Source organism: Dreissena polymorpha, chromosome 1 (genome assembly GCF_020536995.1).
Source record: "Dreissena polymorpha isolate Duluth1 chromosome 1, UMN_Dpol_1.0, whole genome shotgun sequence".
NCBI classification, from domain to species: Eukaryota; Metazoa; Mollusca; class Bivalvia; order Myida; family Dreissenidae; genus Dreissena; species Dreissena polymorpha.
In genome coordinates, this window is record NC_068355.1 from 68,114,565 (window position 1) to 68,136,948 (window position 22,384).

Here is a 22,384-nt window from a genome sequence, read left to right on the forward strand (position 1 = left end):
CTTTAACGTTGGTTTCTCTTTCAAAGCCCTTTATCAATATATTAAGTTTCAATTGAAGTCATGATTTGCACAAGAAAATCCATATCGCTGTGGACGTGTATTGGATTATCTTAACTTCTTGCAGAGTTATGCTCCCCACAAACATATGGCTTAACATTCAATAAGACAAGTAAAGTAACTCCGAAATATACTGATAAGAAAATTATCGTTTTGTACTCTGCATCTTCTGTAACAAATTTCTATGAAATACTGTCAATGCGCCGCTGAAGAAAATTGACCGATAGAGATTAACTCTGTAAGTCCTGACACGACAAGAGATATATTTTCTTGTACTCTGCCTTTCTCCCTTAATGCCCACTTTCATTATATGAATTTTATTTGAATCTCCTGAATATGTTATGAGGCGTGTACAAAAAACGGGACAAACTGACAGCCGACGGCGGCAAAGTGGACGTAATTAATTTTGCAAACACTTGAAATTATTATCAAAATTTCGATATGTAACTAGTTCCATAAATACGCAAACAACATATTAAAGAAAAGCACCAAGAATCTTTGAAACGCATATGTTATCAAATTGACCAAACTGTATGGGTATTTAATGGTCAATACGAAATATATTCAAAGCAACTGCTCTTGTAAGAACATGTGTGTAGTGTTCCTTTAACCATGACGCAGCTTTCGGTACGAGAAAATGAACCATTAGCTAAATTAAAATCTGCGTTGCACATATACCGAACAGATATTTAAATGTGTTTAACACTGAACATAACAAAATCGCCTCTTTGCTGAAAATACGAATTTTCATTTAATGGGTACTAGCAACTCGACTATGGGCAAATATTTGGTTTGCACACACCCGACAGATTGTGATAACGTTTTAAAGGGGCGTTTTCTACATTTCCTTCAGTATTAAATTAAGGATTTGAATGCGCTGCTACCCTTTTTGTGTATTTTTCTGGCAAAACCCAGTCTTGGTCTTGCATATAATTTAAGTATCCAGTTTTGACTGTGGCTTTGACGATGTTGTTGTCAATTAAAACAATCCAACCATCACGTTAGAAAAAAACAACAAGCAAAAAGGAACAACAAAACATGGAACATTTGGAAACTTTTGCAAGCGTGTTAAATATAGTAATGTGCTTTATTATATTGAATATAGGACCATGCGTATTCATACAATGCAATAGTGTTTACTTAAAATAGTGAACCTGCATTTGTATCAGTAAATGCGGCATTATTTTTTGGACTAAACAGTTCAAAGAATCGTCCAGACAACAGTAATGTACTTATTTTAAATATGTATTAAAAAGTAAGATATATTAGTTTTCCTTAAATAACGTAGTGTTCTATATTGATAATGTCACAATTATGCGATTTTACACACATTTCATAATTTATTTCTATATTGTTTTGCTGGATGTCTGTCGGCAGACCAGTTCGTTTCCGATCAGTGAGTCATCAACGAATTTACCGATTGGCTTGTATTTGCCTTGTTCAGTAGATGACCCCCATTGAAATTGCGGTCACCATGTCACTGTCGCAATAAGTGCCGGATGTCGGTCGGTCTGTCGGTAGACCAGATCGTTTCCGATTAATAACTCGTCAACGAATCGGCCGATTGGCTTGATACTTCATTTGTACATTGGCATTGGACAGTAGATGACCCATATTCAAATTGGGGTCACTTGGTCAAAGGTCAAGGTCACTCACAGTAAGTGTGAAAATCGTTTCAGATCAAAAGCTACTCAACGAAATGACTAATTCGCTTGATACTTCACATGTGTTTTGGCCTTGGACAGTAGATTTAAATTGTGGTCACTAGTTCAAAGCCCTGTTTTGGGAGCATACGTCTCCGACCGCGTAACTCTTGTTCAAATTTGGTTCTTTTTTTATGAAGTTAACGACAGACTTGTTATTTGAAGCCGATATATTATCTTGGTATTTATTTATAAGTTGATACATTCCTATATATATATATCTATATATATATATATATATATATATATATATATATATATATATATATATATATATATATTAAATAATGCACGTTCATTTGCATACATACATAACAGCAAAAAGATACACGAAGTACATTTAACAACAGTTGTAAGATGCGCGTGCGTATTTAGCAAGGTTCAGATGTTGAACGTCGAACATTGCATCTGGGCATGTGTGGCTGAACAGTGCACAAAGCCATCGCTTGTAATGGAATTATATATAACATAAAACAGAGTTTGCTATAATGTTTTGATCTCAGAGATTAATAAAAAAAAAAAACATGAAATTATTCCGTGCACTAAAAAATAAAATATTCTGCCAGATAGTACAGTCAGTGAGATGTTTGTTCTACTATAGATAGATTTTTAAAGGAAAAGCCTCAGATATGAGCTTTGCAATGCGCACTGAAGCACCTTCACCACGAGCTTTTTTGTGCCATCCATACATTTATCTACATTGAAAATAGTGAACTGAACAAAAGCTTCTTTGATGCATTTACCACAAGGATAGTAACCGTATGGGCGGCTGGCAACTGCTTAGTGCTCAATGGCTGCGCCGATCAATTTTCAATATAAAGATTAATTTATCATGAGCTTCAAATGCTTCTATCTATGGTCTATGGCAAATGTATTTGCAATATTTATTGCTGCAATACATGGTCGTATTGCCAGTAATACAGTCTTATTTATTCCTGCATTTGATGCTCTCGTGAATTGTTTAAGTGGTCATACACAAAATAAAAATATACATGTATATCAAACTAATCTTAACAATTCGAAATAAGTTTGATATATTCTGTTATCGAAATTGCTCGAGTACTTAAACGAATTTAAACACACGTTGATGCATACATAATGGCTGGTCAAAGCATTACAAATCAGACTTTAGAACTAGAGGAGCTTTGTTTAATAATCCAATTTTTTTTCCAAAGTAATTGATAAAACGCTTTAAACTGCTTTATTATTTTACCGATTTTGAATTACCGATTATCCATCAATGAAACAATATTTTTCAAATAAAACTTATGCAGGAATGTTTGTTCGAACATTATGTGAACATTTTGAACATCATCATTTTGGTAAACTGTTAACGAGTTGCTTTAAATAACACTCGTTTACATACATAGGTCGTAGTCACCTTTCCGACACCTACTCGGACACGGTTAAGAAGCCTATTACGCTATATATCAATGTTATTTGTTAAAGTAATCTTAGCAAAGAACGCATAGTGAAATTTCATTCGCACTATTTACTTCGAACGATTTATGAAGACAGTCAGGATTTAGAAACATGGGTTCAGGCAGGTGAGTGCATTTCCGCACATTTAACAAAGACCATGCCTTTGATGTTAAATTATATTTGTACGCGTGTGCATGTGGTGTTTTATGTGCAAGTTTGAGGTCCGACGCGCCTTGAAACATAATTTAATCCCTATTTGTATAATGTTCGTTTTGACCGTTCAAAAATTGTCACCCACCCCGGCAGTTACACTTTTTATGTTTAATGGCTTGTTATATATTGTACTTTGTATGAAATCTGTCTCTTGCCATTAACAGAGACAAGCTGTTGATTACTACACTTTGTATTTTATATGACTTAGACTCGTGCATATTATGATTGTTTGCTATCAAAGATGGACACTAGATACATCATTTCGACACTGAACACTTCCTCGGTGCAGGGTGAACATTCTCTAGAACAATATATAGTAATACATGTATAAACTTCAGTAAAGAGTTCACATTGAATGTAATTCTTCGGTGTTAAAGGGGTGTTCACAGATTTTGGCAGATATTGAAGTTTGTCATTAAAGGGGCCTTTTCACAGATTTTGGCATGTTTTGAAGTTTGTCATTAAATGCTTTATATTGATAAATGTAAACATTGGATCTAAAAAGCTCCAGAAAAAAAATTAAGAATAAAATAAAATAATGGAAAAAAAAGTAGCCCGCTGTAGGGCTCGAACCCCTGACCCCCGGATTCCTGGAGTAAAACCCAATTAGACCGCTCGGCTATCCTGCCAAGTATGTATGGATGACGTATTTTATACTTTATATAAGCAATCTTCGTAGTTTCACAAAATTAAACGACAAACACAGAACTCTCCAAATTATTCAATCGTTTCGCGTTGCAACGCTTTATAATTTTCAGGTTTTTAAATCGTCAAAAGATTCATATAATGGCTATATTAGACCATGGTAAATGTTCAGTATTACTGTTTCCTCACAAATATTATAACTAAAACAAAAATTTGCGATTCTGAAACAACTTTTTTCAATTTTGTGAAATTTACCAAAACGTGAAAAGATCCCTTTAAATTCTGTATATTGATAAGAGTAAATATTGGATCTAAAAAAGCTCCAGTAACAAAAAACAAGAATAAAATTAAACAAAGAAAAAAAAGTAACCATCAACTGGGCTCGAACCACTGACCCCTGGAGTAAAAGTCTAACGCTTAGACCACTCGTTCATCCGTGCTCATACAAATAAGAGACACATTCTATACTTTATATAAGTAATCCTCGTAGTGTCAAAAAATATAACGACAACAACAGAACTCTAAATTATTGAAACGTTTCGCGTTGCAATGCTTTATAATTTTAAGGTTTTTAAATCGTCAAAAGATGCATATGATGGATATTTTAGGGCATGGTTAATGTTCAGTATTACCGTTTCCTCACAAATTTCATAACTGCAACGGATATGTGCGCATCTGAAACGATTATTTTTAATTTTGTCAATTTACCAAAACGTGAAAAAGTCCCTTTAAATGTTTATCTTTACTCTATAAAAGCAATTGTTTGACATGGTATGAAGCGTCTTTCGTAGTGAAATTTCATTCGCACTATTTACTTCGAACGATTTATGAAGACAGTCAGGATTTAGAAACATGGGTTCAGGCAGGTGAGTGCATTTCCGCACATTTCACAAAGACCATGCCTTTGATGTTAAATTATATTTGTACGCTTGTGCATGTGATGTTTTATGTGCAAGTTTGAGGTCCGACGCGCCTTAAAACATAATTTAATCCCTAATTGTATAATGTTCGTCTTGACCGTTCAAAAATTGTCACCCACCCCGGCAGTTACACTTTTTATGTTTAATGGCTAGTTATATATTGTACTTTGTATGAAATCTGTCTCTTGCCATTAACAGAGACAAGCTGTTGATTACTATACTTTGTATTTTATATGACTCGGGCTCGTGCATATTAGGATTTTTACTATCAAAGATGGACACTAATCATTGTAGATGGCGTTCTTTAGTAAGTCAGCGTCATTAATCATTGTAGATGGCGTTATGTAGTAAGTTAGCGTCATTTATCATTGTAGATGGCGTTCTGTAGTAAGTTAACGTCATGAATCATTGTAGATGACGTTCTGTAGCAAGTTAGCGTCATTAATCGTTGTAGATGGCGTTTTTTAGTAAGTAAGCGTTATCCATTATGGGTCATACTCGGACAAATTAATTTGATGTATTCTTCGATCGAAATAGCCCTTTATATGGCATGCTTGAGAAAAAACCTGCAAACGATATCTTGTATTTATGCAAACCCACTGAAATTCACTTTTACTACGTTATTTAATCAAAGATATTTCTTTAAATTTTATTTGTTTACATGTATTAAGATATTTATCAAAATAACACATACTCTTTTAAGATATATATGTATATATCAATGCTAAATTGATAAAAATCACTCGATACTTTTTCAACGATGTATGCAACCATTGGGGTCCGAACTCACATGTTCATTAAACAGCCCACACTCTTTTGATAATGCGCCATTCAACTGCTTGCGTTCACAACTATAAAGCGTCATGGCACCCTAATATATATGTATGAAATGCCCAGAGCGTATCACGATATTGTGTCAACGACAGCGATAATACGCATACGCCCAAAACAACTGAAAAGACAGACATACAATAACAGCCTCTTGTATAGAACACATTTATAGATTAAATAAATATTAACTAAAAAGAGAGTGCCCTTCATGCAGTCAACGTATATAAGTGTTTTAACTTAAGTGCTTGAAGAATTGATGTTTCTGTATATGACGTTAACACGCGTGTTCGAGTCAAAAGCAAACTTCGAAAAGCTCTTACACTGATATATACACTGAAGAATGACAATTTATTAGCAATCTTGTACCTTATTCAAACATGGCAATGCACAAGTGTTTTTGCCGAGTCATACATAGATAACTTGTTTTTCAAGTGTTATTGAAAAAAACATATATTTTTTCAGGAATAAGCTCCATATATTAAAACCCCATCGACTGTGGTCGATGTATGTTGTACATGCATATTGAATGACACGACTTATAGAGCTCTGGTCGACAGTATTGAGCTATTTTTGAAATATGCTTTATTTTCAACAAGTCTTGCATTGGTCAAATAACTATCGCTAAATTCGCGTGCTACATTCTCATTTATTAGACTAGTATGTTCGTGAAGCTTGCCTATCCGGATTGCTTGTGGTCCACTTCTAAAAACAATCATTAATGCTAAACACATATCTATCTTAAATGTAACCTAGTGTAGATAAATCAACATCAATGCAATGTCCACGTAAACCAGTACTGCTATTCAATCAAAGCGCTGAAGGCACTGAATTTGTACGCTATTGCATTATCTTAGACGCGACTCATTTTTCAAAATTATGTTACAGCTTTTTGTATCGCACGGTTTAAATGAACAAAACCCATTCAAATTTATAAAGAGTGTGTCTTAAAGTACGGGTCGAATTGTGGGTGCACTGTTTATCCTAATAGTTATGTTATAGAGATAACTTAGACAAAATAACAACAATATGTCTCTTTTTCTTTCGCAATTGGTTCCTGCAATGGCAACCATCTTTAGAATGTTGATTTCCTTTCTAGATAATAACTAGCCTAGAATCATGTACATGTTGTGTTATGTGTATCTAATATTTTAATTATTTTCTTTAAATTATTGAGCATCAATTTTGCCGACATGACAAATTACATAACGTAGAAAGATGAGCCCCCTCTGTACGTTACTTATGACGTTATTTTGGTCCGTTATGACTCTTTAAGAAAAAACCTATAAAGTCATGGATAACGACATTTATTTCATTGCTGAACACTTTTTCTCACGCATAGACTCGCATAATCCCAAATGGATCGATTCCCCAATGCATCTGTATCAGCGCAACTCTTATCAATTACTGCATACTTACTTCTTTTCTCGTCGCGGTTCAATGCCAGATTATCTCGTACATTCCATTTTAAAAAGTAAACTCAAGAATTTCACAAACATAAACATTCGCCTTTTTTCTTAAGTAGCAAATTAAATTTTGGCATATGTGACAATTAAAAGATGTGATGAAATAATGTCCAATCGCGACGGGGTTTTCCAACTGAACACACGTATGTCGCATGACTTGCTGTTCAATAAATACACCAACACATTTCACGTGACGTTGTACACGTCTTCATAGTTTTCGCGCGCTTTTTACTGAGCCAAAGAAACCGCAAAAATACACGAAGCACTGTTTATGATTAACCCAATACCCGCTTGCGTATCCGCGCAAGAAAGAGTTGTATAATTTATGCAAGAGGTTTGAGTTCTCCAATTATGTGTATTCACAAATGGCAACATCATATTAATATCGTGTTACATTCAATATTTTCGAACGGTGTTTTATAGAAAAGAATCAATAAACAATGATCGTATTGTACGTGTCGCGGAGGAGATTGTTTATGAATGATTAAAATAGTCCACTTTCTGCTGCGTGTGCGTGACGTAGTATTTTCGCTCAGCTCATTAATAAATCTGAGGCTGGCGATAAACAAAGGGGAGTCCGTGTGAGAATAACGCAGTAGTATAAGGTTACGCTTGTTTATATTCACAGGTCTCAATTAATAATACGTTAACCACGAGTTCAACAATTATTACAGGGATACGATGGACAACATAAAAAAATGTTTCATTATCGCTGAAACTGTTAAAAAAACATTTAAATATAACAATAATATTCTCTAAAAAATGTAGTCTTGCTGTTTTGAAAGAAGGTTTGGAATTTTGTTTTCTAAATAACTTAATTCAAAACAAAAGTTTAATTATCGTGTTTTTTACTTGTTAGTCGCATATTTACCGCATTATAATGTGTGTTATAATAGGCAAACCATACATTAGTAAAATTCAATCTGCCTTCGCACATAGAAGGAATGGGTCAATTAGGTGCTGCGTTTCCTTTGCTTACGTCAGTTAGAGGTCAATTATTTAAGTAATAGCAATCACAAGGCTCCAACTTCAAAGGAATTGCGGAGCTTTCTTACATAATAAAAGTCGTAGTCGCATGGTATTTGCGTTTTGCGTCCTATTTGGTCACGTGGTTCTTTTTCCCGGTTGTTTTGGCATTCATGATATATGAGGCTATTAATAGATGCGTCTGTCGATAAACAAAGGAAAGTTTACGGGTTATAACAACGCAATAGGTTACGCTCTCGCTTACAACTCAATGACGTAGTACAGGTCGTAAAATGAGAGATTCGGGAAAAAGTTGACGCTTATTTATATCAAAGACCCATATTATCTATAGGTCTTTGTTTATATTCTCAATTTATAAAACGTTGAACATAAGTTCAACAATAACTTCAGCGATACGATAGACAAAAAAAAGTTTCATAATTGCTAAACCCGAATATAACAAACAATTTATAATAATAATACGAATGCAATAGCAGAAGGTTAGTAGAAGGTTAAGCTTGTTTATATTCACAGTTCTCAATACATAGACAGTTGGATATGAGTTCATGAATTACTACAGGCATACTATAGTATAGGCAACCTCGAAAATGCTTTTTAATCGCTAAAACCGAAAACAACCTAATATATTATATTAAATATATTTATAACAATAAATGTCTTTTAAAAATGTAGTCGGCGTATACGCTGACTTTGAAATAAAATTAGCAATTTACTTTTCTAAATAATTAAATACAATTAAACAAAAGTTTAACTATTGTGTTGTGTTTTTCACTTGTAAGCGGCATATTCAACGCATGAAATGTGTGTTAGCATTGTCAAACCACACATTAGTGTGAGTAAAATAAAAAATATACTACGGGAGAGCATTTCATATGTGTCCTCATATGCCTTGTTATGAGTATCTTTCTTCACTATCGAAATATATTGTATGTTTATATTTGATTTAAACGCAGTTTTCTTTCGACACATTTAAATCACACGTCAATAGCGCCGTCATGCGAAAATGGGTCTTATGCGTTTCGGCAAGCGTTTGTTAAACCCAACATGTGCTTTTGCGCAGTCAGGCCATAGGCGATGCTGTTCGCTTTAAAATCACTCAATATGTTATGTTTCTCCTTACCAGAAGGAGTGATAGCTGAGTGGGCTATTTATATGATGGGCGCATATGGAATAAGACCCATTTTCACATGACGAGGGTCATTACAAATCTCATTGCGAATTGAAAATGCCACATTTAAGAACAATGCTTTTTGATACAAAATTGAATTGAAAATAGCAAACTTGTTAATAATGGCAGCCTATCCACACATTAAGGAATGATTTCCAGACGTGCTGACCAAGTACGGCAAACATTGTGGTATGATAATTAAACGATTTTCTCTTATCGTGACACTATACTATTTCGCTAATGATTGTTTTCTCATCTTGGAGGCGAAAGTGAAATTCTGCGAGATGGATTGTAACGCGTAATTGTAACAGGGCCACAATTTGTGTCGTTTGAGCATACAGAGAGTAGTCCGGAATTCCTTAGACTGAACAGTGCTACATCCTTTGAATTGAGCACATACGCAGTGATGTAGCAAAAATTAAGAGGTTGTATCTCGAATCAGCTTATTAAATATTCGAAAATATTCATGCGTGTCTGTTGGCGTTATGTAAAAGTCACTAAGATGAAAACTGGAACAGCTACGCCTAAAAGCGCATGAGTGCTCTATACCTATGTTTATGTTAGCGTTGTTGACACCGTGTGAACTGCTCGGGTAATAAGTAAAGCATAAACAGCAATGTTTATATACTTTTATTCCTCCATATACAAGATACGAAGATTGTTGTATATTTTGAATTTGTATATGGTGTCAAAAATCAAAAGTTTTGTACACGGAACTTTCATTGTGATTTATATTCTTGGTGAGATAGTCATTTGATATAAGAAAAAAATATTCCTTTAATATGGTGACTGCAAATTTTCTTTATATTAAGTTATCATTACCATTTTCATCATACTTTCTATGCTTTCAGAACTTCCAAAAAGCATGTTGTTTTTATTTTGTCTTAGTTATTTCTATGAAATAATAAGGATGATAAAAAGTGCACACAAAACTCGACCCGTGCGCTATGACACACACTTTATAAAGTTGAATGGCGTGTGTTCATTTCAAACTTGCGATTGATTTTCAAAAATGAATTGCGTGTTGAATTATGCAATAGCGAACATCTTCAGTGCCTTCAGCGCTTTGATTTAATATTCAGTTTCAGCGATAATGACACATTTTTTTATGTTGTCTATCGTATCCCTGTAATAATTGTTGAACTCGTGGTCAACGTATTATTAATTGAGACCTGTGAATATAAACAAGCGTTAACTTAGACTGTTTATCGCCAGCCTCAGATTTATGAATGAGATGAGCGAAAATACTACGTCACGCAGACGCAGCACAAAGTGGACTATTTTAATCATTCATAAACAATCTCCTCCGCGGCACGTACAATGCGATCATTGTTTTTTTTATTCTTTTCTATAAAACACCATTCGAAACTATTGCATCTAACACGATATTAATATAATTTTTCCATTTGTGAATAAACATAATTGGAGAACTCAAACCTCTTGCATAAATTATACCACTCTTTCTTGCGAGGATACGCGTAGTAAGCGGTAATTGAGCTCCTCGTACCTAGGCCGTACCGACCTGAATTTTACACTAAGCACTAAGACCATCTCTGTGTCATCAAATAATCATAACACTTATAAAAAATGTTTCTTTAGCGAATTAAACATATTTTAGAACCATAAAGCATTAATAAACTGTCTTCATTTAAAGTTTACATGCACTTATGTTGAAAAAATTTCTTTTATGTCATTACGCATAGCCCTTTTACACCGTTTCGGTAATGATCTTTGATATCTTGAAATGAATATATTCATTTCAAGGTATCAAAGATAATTTCCGACATCAAACTATGAACTCCAAATATAACATATAATAATATGTTATATTTGGAGTTCATAGTTTGATGTCATTTCCAACCACTTGATTAACTGTCGGAATTTTACCTGTTCACATTACTCGATATTTTGCCTGTGTAATATGCTATTTATCGTGTACATACTTTAAAAGGGGCCTTTTCACGTTTTGGTAAATTGACAAAATAAAAAAAAATTGTTTCAGATTCGCAAATTTCGTTTTAGTTATGATATTTGTGAGGAAACAGTAATACAAAGTACTGAATATTTACCATGCTCTAAAATATCCATTATATGCATCTTTTGACGATTTAAAAACCTGAAAATTATAAAACGTCGCAACGCGAGCGTTTGAATAATTTGGAGAGTTCTTTTGTTGTCGTTTCAATTAGTGAAACTACGAGGAGTGTCTATATAAAGTATAAAATACATCCCTCATTGTATGAGCACGGATTGCCGAGTGGTCTAAGTGGTTGACTGTGTACTGTTTCCAGGGGTAAGTGGTTCAAGTCCTGTTGAGGGTTACTTTTTTGTTGTCTTTTTAAGTTGTATTCTTGATTGTTTACTGGATCTTTTTAGATCCAATATTTACATTTATCAATATAAAGCATTAAATGACAACCTTAAATACATGCCAAACTCTGTGAAAAGGCCCCTTCAAAACATTAAGTTTATTACACAATAAATACATTTTACTAACATGATGTTGTATACATTTTACCAACAAAAGGTTGTATTTCAATAATAAAATATCCTTTTATTTGGTACATTTAGACATTAAAAAGAGTTTGTCATTTCTTTTTGTAATAACGACTGGCCCGTCTTATGCCGACCTTAAACGTAATGTTCTCCAGCAGGGCCCATATCCACAAAGCTCCTAAGGCAAATCTTAATTTTATTTTGAATTCCATTGCTACAGTGAACTCTAATGTTGTGCACTCAAATCTGGAAAAAGCAGCAGGGTATTTGGGATCTTAAACAGCATAATATCATTAAAAACAACATTGAAGTTCAGTTTAAGCAAGCATAGACTAATGGACATTTTCAATTTTAAGGAATTTACTTAAGTTTTCACTAAGGAGCTTTGTGGATACGACCACAGATAAATGATCAATTTTTCTGCACGAACAGGTATTCCTTAAATGATCTAACATATAATAAGAGAATTAAATAACGATTGTAAAGATGTCTAATTTGATTATAGAATGAAAATGGAAAAAAGTCGTACGCCGTAGAATGAAGAATAAAAAGATTAAATCTAACTACCTACCCTATTTGTCTGGAGAGATTACTAGTAACGAATGGTTCGGATGTAACTTACGATTAATGCACTGAAAGGTCATAATGGGCCCTCTTTTGTTTTACATACTTTTTAACGAGTACTCACATATGCTTGAACGTGATGTTATTCAATCCGAAGTTAGTAAAAAAAAATCAATCCGAAGTTATTTAAAAAGAATAACGACATGATTTAATATCCATCAACTGCTTAAGTGAATTAACACCCTTATTAGCCCATTATTCACTGAACTGGGTTGGACAAAGTTACATTGAAACATCACATTTTAGTATTTTGTCCATCGATCGATTAAATACATATGTCCTACACATAAGGTCTGTTCGAATTCAATTCTATTACATTCTTTGATTGACATTAGTGTATCCACATTAAATGGGTTGATTTCTTGTTATGTACACGCTTCTTTTCGTTACATTTACATGAAACATTATCCAGGAACATATCCAAGTCTCGAGCCTGGGTCATTGTGGCAATCCTCTTCTGTGCAGTCATAGTAAGTCTCGGACTCGGTCTGGGCTTCGGGTTACGGAAATCCGAATCCGCAACAGAATTAGTCGACGGAACCACAACAGCTACGCCCTTGTCAAATTCACCGCTATATTCACCACCTTCTCCGTCACCAGAAGGAAAATATCGCTTTGCAGCGGTAGCAGCCGACAATGCAGAATGTTCAAAAATCGGAAAGTAAGTTATGTATGATAATAGTTTTGCCTCATTTGCGCATATTGCTAAACGTGAGATTTTGTTGCAAGGCAGCATTTTGCTTGTGCAAACTCAAATTTAACAAAGAGAACTTTTGCAAACCCTACCTGTGATTGAGATTGTGCAAACTTACTCAAACTTACATCATAGTAAGAGCTCATCTATTTATAATTAATATGCGTAAGCTTGATGCTCTGGTTATTGTGTGTAATATCGTTCTTTCTCTAATCAGATGAAGAACCGGACTTCTGCGCCATTTGGATTTAGAAAATCAAGATTTAGATCGGCGTCTACTTCTTTTAATTTACATTTAAAACATCACACATGTCTTAGGAGTCATACAATACGACTGCACAAACTGGTGCCGTAAACAGTGTTATAGTTTGTACCTATAAAGGTTAATATTACATGAACTTCTGTTAGTACTAAAACTATTCGATGGGAACCTTAAAAAAATCAGAATAGCTGAAAGAAAATGTACTATAAATGCAGAAGAAAGGCGAGCCTTTTGGCCGGTCTTGTTTTACATATAAATACAATACACATGTGAATATATTTATTTTCTGCAGTCACATAATGGCTGTACAAGGAGGAAGTGCTGTCGATGCGGCGATAGGGGCCATCTTGTGCGTTGGGGTTCACAACATGATGAGTTGTGGGATTGGAGGCGGCCATTTTCTCACCTTCTATAATAGGTATGTCTTGTACTCTTATGGCTAACCAACCTCCGCGCAGAGATTTGACGGGAGCCATCATAGCTGGATCAAATCCCTGCCTTCATAATCAACCACGTGTTGATAGCCTAGCCTTGTGGTTCAATAATTGTACCGTTATTTTTGCTTTTTTCGGCGTAAGCTGTATTAAGCCAGCTTTTCACCCTGACTTGACCTTTGTAAGTGTCCAATAATATTCAAATAACATTTCCCGCGGCTAGGTACGAATGAATAAACTTCATTTATTCCATTGGCTGATTTGAGTATAACACCAGAACATTGGAAACATACCCGCGTCTTTGTAACACTGTTTTACTGCATGAAACAATTTTATCTCTGATGAAAAGGCTCAATAAGTAGAACAGTTTTACAATCAATTTTCGACATCAATACAGTTTGTGCGTTCACCTTTTATTTTCAGAGAATTACCAGCGCAAAAGCGTTAATACTAAAGGCTATATTCTCATATTTAGTACTTACTTGCATTGCATTTCAACCCGCGAGGTTTCGGGTCAATTCTCGGCCAGTGTGTGAAAGTCAGAGTTTATATACAGTTCATCACCGGAGTTCGCAGAAGGGGTTGCGATCTTTTCATTGAAGGAAAAAATTGGAATCTATGCTATTTTTTGTAATGGAGTAAATAGGTCGTTTAGTCGCTTTGTCGATATATCAATATTTTAGGCACAGCTGTTGCCTTGGTCGTGTACAGTTGGCGTAAACAAGCCGTCGTTTCAGCAGAGAATTGTTACCTAACTTTAATGCATCGCATTCCAATCCGCAAGGTATCAAGGTCAGTTTGCGGTCAGTTGCAGAAATCTTTATATAAACGCCGTCTCGTAAACTGTGTGCACTTGAAGTCTGTTTTGATCAGAAAGATACTAAATAAAGATATTCGGTGATATTATTGTGGTATGTTAATCATCGATTTTTAATATGTTTTCAACATTTGCATGATATGGACCAATTTTGATCAAATTAATTAGAAATATGTATCAATTTAGACCAGTTTATTAAGCATGAGCACAATAATTTACTATACTATAATTATGCAGTTAAATAAGATTCGAGTATTGCCGGCTGAACTATATGCACTCGTTTATTTTGATGTTTCTTGTGTTTTTCTATTCTGTAAATATAGATATCTGAGTAATAATATCACATAAAGCAAAATAAGCCACGAAATCTGGCGCAACACCCCGTAATTGATTTGCTTGTGATGTAGCTAAGAACTGCGCAGAAAAAAGGCATCCGCTACTTTTTATCTCATAGAGATAACTTTTGATCGTTCATAAACATCGACCACAATCAACGCCGTATATCTTTTTTAAAGATATTTCTTGTTTAAATTTAGGTAATTAACTTTTTGTTATGAACCTTAACTTATACACTATTTTCAAAATGTGAAAGAAAATGATACTACTTTTCATTGTAAAATACTAACACCAATAAAATAAAATGCTACCAAATTTGGTACGATTTTTCTTGTGATGGCAGATTGTATGTGAGAGCAAGGAACGACAACTCTGCGTGGAGATTGATGGCAAACGAATCATGTTTGCACTCATTCCCGAATAGTTTTATCCATATTCAGAATTAAGTAATCGTGTCATGCAGAATGGATTTTCCATCAGCGATTGCTTTAAACGATTGGTTTGATCTAATAAACGACTGTTTGAACTGAGCCTTACAAATTTCGCCTTTAATGCTTCAAATAGAACATGAGGCTTTTATTGCTGCTTTGTGGAGCCGATTAACACAAACAATAACATTAAGACAAACTCATCAACACGAATGATTATATATGCCATTACTCAACTTCATCAATGCTTACTTATAAAGCTTAAATTTAATTTAATTATGGTACAATGGCGTAACATTTTATTAAACCATGTGTTGCATGTATATTATAATACAAATACCATTGTAATATTGTCGTACATGTGATGCACTTGCTAGAACCTCTGGCAAGACATACGCGGTGGTATCTCGGGAGCAGGCACCTTCCATGGCAACAGAGGACATGTTCACTTCCGGGAAGAACGCCTCCTCTACTGCAGGCAAGAAGGAGTACATAATATAACTTGCATTTTATACACACATTCACCATTTAAAATGGAATGTTGAGACCATTAAAATAGAACGTTGAGAGGTTTCCGTTGCATCGATTGATGGAAGTCAAAGTCAACTGTTACGTATTGAATTAACACATTGTATAAAGAAAAAGGTTTTGTTATGATTTGTGAAGATCGAGGTCTTGATTATTCCCATACATTTCTGATACAATATATACATATAATATTTTAATATTTCATATCATTAAAATATCAACAAAAAAACGTTCGTTTCGTTTATAATTTGCCCTCCAGTCTGATCTTTACATTTGTATTTACGTTCAGGTGGGAAAGCTATCGCCATACCCGGTGAAGTTCGCGGTCTATATGAGGCATGGAAACTTGGTGGTCGGTTACCATGGAAACAATTATTTCAACCAGCAATAAAGCTTTGCATGCACGGATTCAATGTCAGCAAAGCGCTCAGTGAAAGTATGGCAGGACAAGAAGTACAGTTCAAGAATTTCACTTTATTCGTGTAAGTGAAATCATTTTTATAATTTTGGAAGTACTTCTACACTAATTAAAGCAACGAAAATACACACCAACACATCAGCCGTTGAAACTGAATGGGGCAATTGTGTCTCAAACGTGTTTAATAACTTACATCTTTAATATATCATTGTTTGAATATTTTTATTTTTAATGTTATTTTGTATAAAGTATCCTGTATTATACAGGCATTTAGTCACTTGCCTTTAATAAAGGAACAGCGGATGTTAACACAATTTTGTTCATGGATATGTGTCTAAAGTATTATTAGATGTAGCTTATTTGGTGTTAAGTAGCTATTGATGATTTTCGCATGTCCATATTCGCTCTAGTCTGCCTGACAGTGTGTACTTAAGTCTTTAAAGGGATCTTTTCACGCTTTGGTAAATTGACAAAATTGAAAAAAGTTGTTTCAGATCCGCAAATATTCGTTTTAGTTTTGATATTTGTGAGGAAACAGTAATACTGAACATTTACCATGCTCTAATATAGCCATTATATGTATCTTTTGACGATTTTAAAACCTAAAAATTATAAAGCGTTGCAACGCGAAACGATTGAATAATTTGGAGAGTTCTGTTTTTGTCGTTAAATTTTGTGAAACTACGAAGATTGCTTATATAAGGTATAAAATACGTCAATAATGTGTACTCGGCGGAATAGCTCAGTATAGCCTAAAGCGTTTTTACTTCAGGACTCTGGCAGGACTCCAGGGGTCACTGGTTCGAAACCTGCTCAGGGCAATGTTCTTTTCCTTTTTTTAATTTTATTCTTGATTTTTTACTGGTGCTTTTACGATCCAATGTTTACATTTATCAATATAAAGCATTTAATGAATAAGTTAAAAAATGCCAAAATCTGTGAAAAGGCCCCTTTAAGTTGTAAACAAAGTATTACCCTAATGCAGATGCCATAAAAGCAGGTCAGACATTTTTGTTGAGTGTATTGTAAACATTAAGCTAACGTCCGATGTTCAATACGCATTCAGAAAGAAACAACACCAATATATAAGGTATTGAAGCATGACAATTAAGTCATAGGAAAGTCACTAATTTTCAGTTGGAGAACAATAAGCGGGGTAATTATTACGCAATTATTTTAGTTATAGCCTCTTACATGTTATGCACACAATACATAAGAGTTTTTCATTTTTATATTATTTTAATACTTACTATGATTATATATTATTTCTAGACAGCTGATAACAAACAACCAAACTGGTAAAACGTACAAAGAAGGCGAAACGATGAAGCTTCCAAAATTAGCGCAAACATTACAGGTGATCGCAGACGAAGGTCCGGAAGCATTTTATAATGGCAGTTTAGCAGACGACATTGTTGCAGACATTCAGGAAGCGGGTAAGCGTTAACTGTGCATGCATGCCACTGATAGCATTTAGCAGTCACATTGCTCGTCCTTACATCCGTTCTTCTTGTCGTCCTTTCGTCTGTCAGTCTGTTACACAACTTATGCGAAAAATAACTCCGAAAGTATTGAATAGATTCACTTTAAACATCATAATTATAGCGGTCATTCGGGGCGAACACAATAAGTATTCAACTTAAGACAATTTTCTTGTGTCTGTAAGTATTAAACATGGTTTTTTTTAAAACGTGAACACTAATAGAAGATATTGTGAGTTAATGCTAATTACACAAACAACAATTATCTTATATTTTTTGACTATGTGCCCTTTATTTGCTTCGTTTATTTTGTTTCTTGTGTGGAGCACACTTCTGCGAGTATTTACAGCAAATTAATCTTCATATAATTAAATATGACTTAAATAGCAAATGCCGAAAACAAATACTACTACTCTCGCTTCGGAATTCTTTTGCAATTCGTTGTTTTTGTCCTGTGCGAATCTTATATTGATACGAATTGGACGGAATATAATAAAAAATTATATATTGATACAAGATATGTGACCGGTAAACGGACATTGACTGTTTCTGTATAATGTTTGAAGTTAGTGCCGTTTGCTTATTAATTTATACGTAACCATTATTTCATGCTATAATTATGTCGTGAAGTAATTAAAATAACATGGTTCATAAATTATTCAATATAAACATAATTCATGTCCATTGTTAATTTCCTCATGCGCTCAATTATTGTATTACAACTGAAGTTATTAAGATGAAACTCCATATATCTACATATAAAATTTAGGGTAAGTACATCATGCACATAGTGAAACTCCATAGGGTAAGTACATCATGCACATAGTGCAGGATTTATAAATCTCTCTCTAGTGTGTTTGTGAAGTATACCATTGTTTCTTTTCCTAGGCAGAGACCAATAGCATTGTGTAATTTTAATGTATCTATAGATCTTAACTCGATAACATGTCACAAAGAAAACACGGCAAAGATGTGCGGGTACCACGAACACTTTCTTTTAAATGAATTGACACATGAATATTTGTTTGTTTCAATCAAGTAATAAACAGAGTCTGTTTTTCCCAGTGCGTAGGCCAATATCAAACTTTTTGGGGACAAACAATAACACTTCGGTGGCATTTTATACTATATTGACCTCTCTTATTGACAAAACGAAAACGCTTTGAATCGAAAACATTAACATTTAATGTATTTTTTTGAAGCATATTTTAACAATGACAATTGCATTTTAACTTTTCTACTGGCAACCAGTATTACAAACATTTTGATAAGAGGAGAACTTGTCTCTATATTGATATTACTTACAAAAAATGGACTCTGTGACTGATTCCACACATTCATGTTGCAATCCGGTAACATAAAGTTTTGGAGTTAAATATTAATCAAAATTCATGTTTTCCCCCGAACGCAAAACAACTTTGGAAATCTGTCTTGTTGTAATATATAATGACCATTTGTACCGGCAGATAAGTTTTTCACAAGGCCACCCTTTGTCGCATTATGTCTATTGCGGACAAAGTACTTAGTTCGAATTAAGGTTTGAAATCCGAAATGAAACTTTATAACAATCGTAATACTTATAAATAGACTACCCATTTTGTCCTCGTGAGACAGTGCGTTCCAGTTACATACAAACATTCTTATTTTTACTACATGTATTTTATGAATAGACCATTTAATCAATAATTTAAGTGGGTACACACATTTGCTCAAATGCTTAAAAGATGTTTATCAAATACATGTCATATTGAGTGTATTTGAAACACGTTATCAATTTAATGAGGCTAAAACAGTCTTATCAGTACCGCGAGTGGAGATAACCAGTCCACGGCCTGTCAAGGATTGACAGTGACTTTGATTGCGCTAAAACAATTTAATATTGTTTTATAATAAACATGCGTACATGGATTCAGTACATGAAAATAAAGACAAATCGTCAGACAACTCTACACTCTAAAAATATCTAAAAATTTAAACATAATGAACAATCAGCACTCAGTCATCGAACACACGTTATTGCATTACATCCTGAAGTCTGTGTGTCGTAATCTTAATAACTGTGGCATATTACACGGAAATGTTCGAAAGCAGTCCGCCTTCGATCGGATTAATGGTTCCGGTGACCATACTTGAGTAGTCGCTAAGCAGGTACAATATTGGCTGCACCACTTCTTCCACCTCCGCAAACCTCCCCAATGGCGTGTGGTCCTTGAGTTTGGCCCCTTTCTCCGGCGGATGACTCCAGAACTCCTTGCCCATGTCAGTCAGCGCCACAGTGGGGTTGACAGAATTTACTCGTATTTTATTTGGCCCTAACTCCAAGGCAAACTGCTTGGTCATCATATCAAGCGCAGCCTTCGATAGATTGTAGGCCATGCACTCTCGCAAAGTTTTATTCCGTTGATACTTGAAACATTCACAATCGATCCACCATTTCCTGCTTCAACCATTTTCTTCCCGATCACCTGCGTAACGTTTATCTGGGCCATAAGGTTGACTGAAAGTGTTTTATCAATGATATCCTTCGGAGCGTCCAGTGATGGAACCCATGCATATGAAACCCCAGCGTTGTTCACAAGTCCGTTCATCGGTGGAAGCTGCTCAAGAGCGGCTCTGGTGGCGCCCCAATCGACCAGGTTCACATGCACCGAAATAACGCGATCTCCATATTCTTCAATGAGAGCATCGAGCAGCTCTTTGTTACTACCAAGTGCATATACTGTCCCTCCATATTTCACAAGAGCTCGAGTTAGTCCGAGACCGATACCACGAGTTGCTCCTGTTACCAAAACCGACTTGCCCGAAAAGTCAAAAGACATGGTCAATGTATAGAGCTGTTGCCAACAGTGTCCCGATGAGTTAACTGATATGTAGTCGACAAAATTTCTACATGTCACCCTAAGATAATTTTCGACGTCAGTGATAAGATGTACGAGTGCGATAATTGTCCATAGGCTATATCATTTATTGAATGTAAATGGTATGTTTGAGCGGTGATATCCAATAGTTAATGTAACACTGGCAGCTCCAAAATGTGGGGCAGAATCCCAACAAAGGCACTGACAGTTACAAGTTTATTAAGTGGATATATAATAAATATAAGAGCGTCGAAACTGATCTGTGACTGACCGTTCTGAAAATATACAAATTATCAATACACATATTTAATAATAAGGTTACAAGTTATAGGTGGTTACCGTGGTAACCATACTCAATAATTATACATACACATCAAACTAATATTCATCTGTAAAACATAATGGTATGCTGTGTAGAGGCTCCAATCAATATATTAACATACAAATGGCATATTAAGATAAAATATTAATAATCTTAAAACATAGGTATCCTGAAAACAACACAGTGACAATAACAATAGTGTTTATACATCGTTACTTTGACAAACTGCACATATTACTTACGGAGTATAAGCTACTCTCGACCTGGTCTCTCTCAGCCTTGGGGGAGGTTAGCACTGTGAATGCTGTAATATTAATATTTCAAGGTGAAAGTGATGTGCAACAACCAATGTAAAAGTTATTGACAGCCCAAGGGTTTTATCAAAAAGGAAAGAAGAAAATAGAAGCGAGTTGGGCCATAACTGCAGGAAATACACAGGGACAGATACCTTTAAACAAAGATGACCATACCCAGTGTTCTGCCGTGAATCTTTACTGTTGGGGACAGGGACCCATTAGAGTTTAAAAAGTGGGGACAAAAAGGAAAAATCTGGGGACACCGTAATATATTTGTAGCAGAATTAAATTTTCAGAAACTAATTACCTTTTACTTGCACACTTAAATTTGCTTGATTTCTTTGTACTGTGAGCCAGTCCACAGGATGTAACATTCTAATTCAGACTTGAACATTTTTTTAACTTTTTAAAACTGTCAAACAATTGTCAACATATTTATAAAACTTTGAACAGATTTATGGTCATTGGACTCAGCATTGCGTGTCAAAGTCCTTGTTCGATATTAAGAATTAGAGATAGTAAAGGCGTTTTCTTTTTTGTGCTTTATGCACAAACTGCATGTCATTTTGTTAATGTCAAACAGTGACAAAGACAATTTTCAAGACAATTTGTTTGGAATGTACATTTAGGGGCAGACTTTTTTGTCATTGCTAAACGATGTTGGGACTTGGGAAGACTCTGTTGGAATGTTGTTATTATTATCGTCATATCTTCTAAGTTTAATTGCTGGAGGAAAAAACTAAAATGGAGTTTGTTTTCTTCGGCCGTTCACTTTCCGCCAGTTTGATAGGTATGGAAATTTCCTTGATATCTTATTGGTTGTTATAATCTCAACTTACTAATGCAATAAAGTGTTATTAATGTAAATTAACCATTGGCTGCAAAATGACGTCACGTCCAATAAAATAATTCGTTCTACTTACACATTCACTCGATTACTATACCGACTTACAAATTGAATCAATGAGTTTTTATTCTTAA

General features: G+C 34.6%; 1 protein-coding gene across 2 annotated transcripts in view; it reads left to right on the forward strand.

Annotated features, from left to right (window-relative positions):
- The first annotated feature begins 3,119 nt into the window (after positions 1–3,119).
- LOC127833733 (glutathione hydrolase 1 proenzyme-like) overlaps positions 3,120–22,384 on the forward strand; it is a 29,163-nt gene continuing 9,898 nt past the window's right edge. Inside the window, exons 1-6 of one of the 2 annotated variants that reach the window (XM_052359157.1) lie at positions 3,120–3,307; positions 12,942–13,190; positions 13,778–13,903; positions 15,878–15,978; positions 16,318–16,510; positions 17,719–17,882. In XM_052359157.1, the coding sequence (XP_052215117.1) occupies positions 3,294–3,307; positions 12,942–13,190; positions 13,778–13,903; positions 15,878–15,978; positions 16,318–16,510; positions 17,719–17,882 (847 nt within the window). In that variant the 5' untranslated portion in view covers positions 3,120–3,293. Of the gene's footprint in view, positions 3,308–4,791; positions 4,907–12,941; positions 13,191–13,777; positions 13,904–15,877; positions 15,979–16,317; positions 16,511–17,718; positions 17,883–22,384 lie in introns of those variants that run through there. The other variant, XM_052359166.1, reaches the window with a different exon arrangement.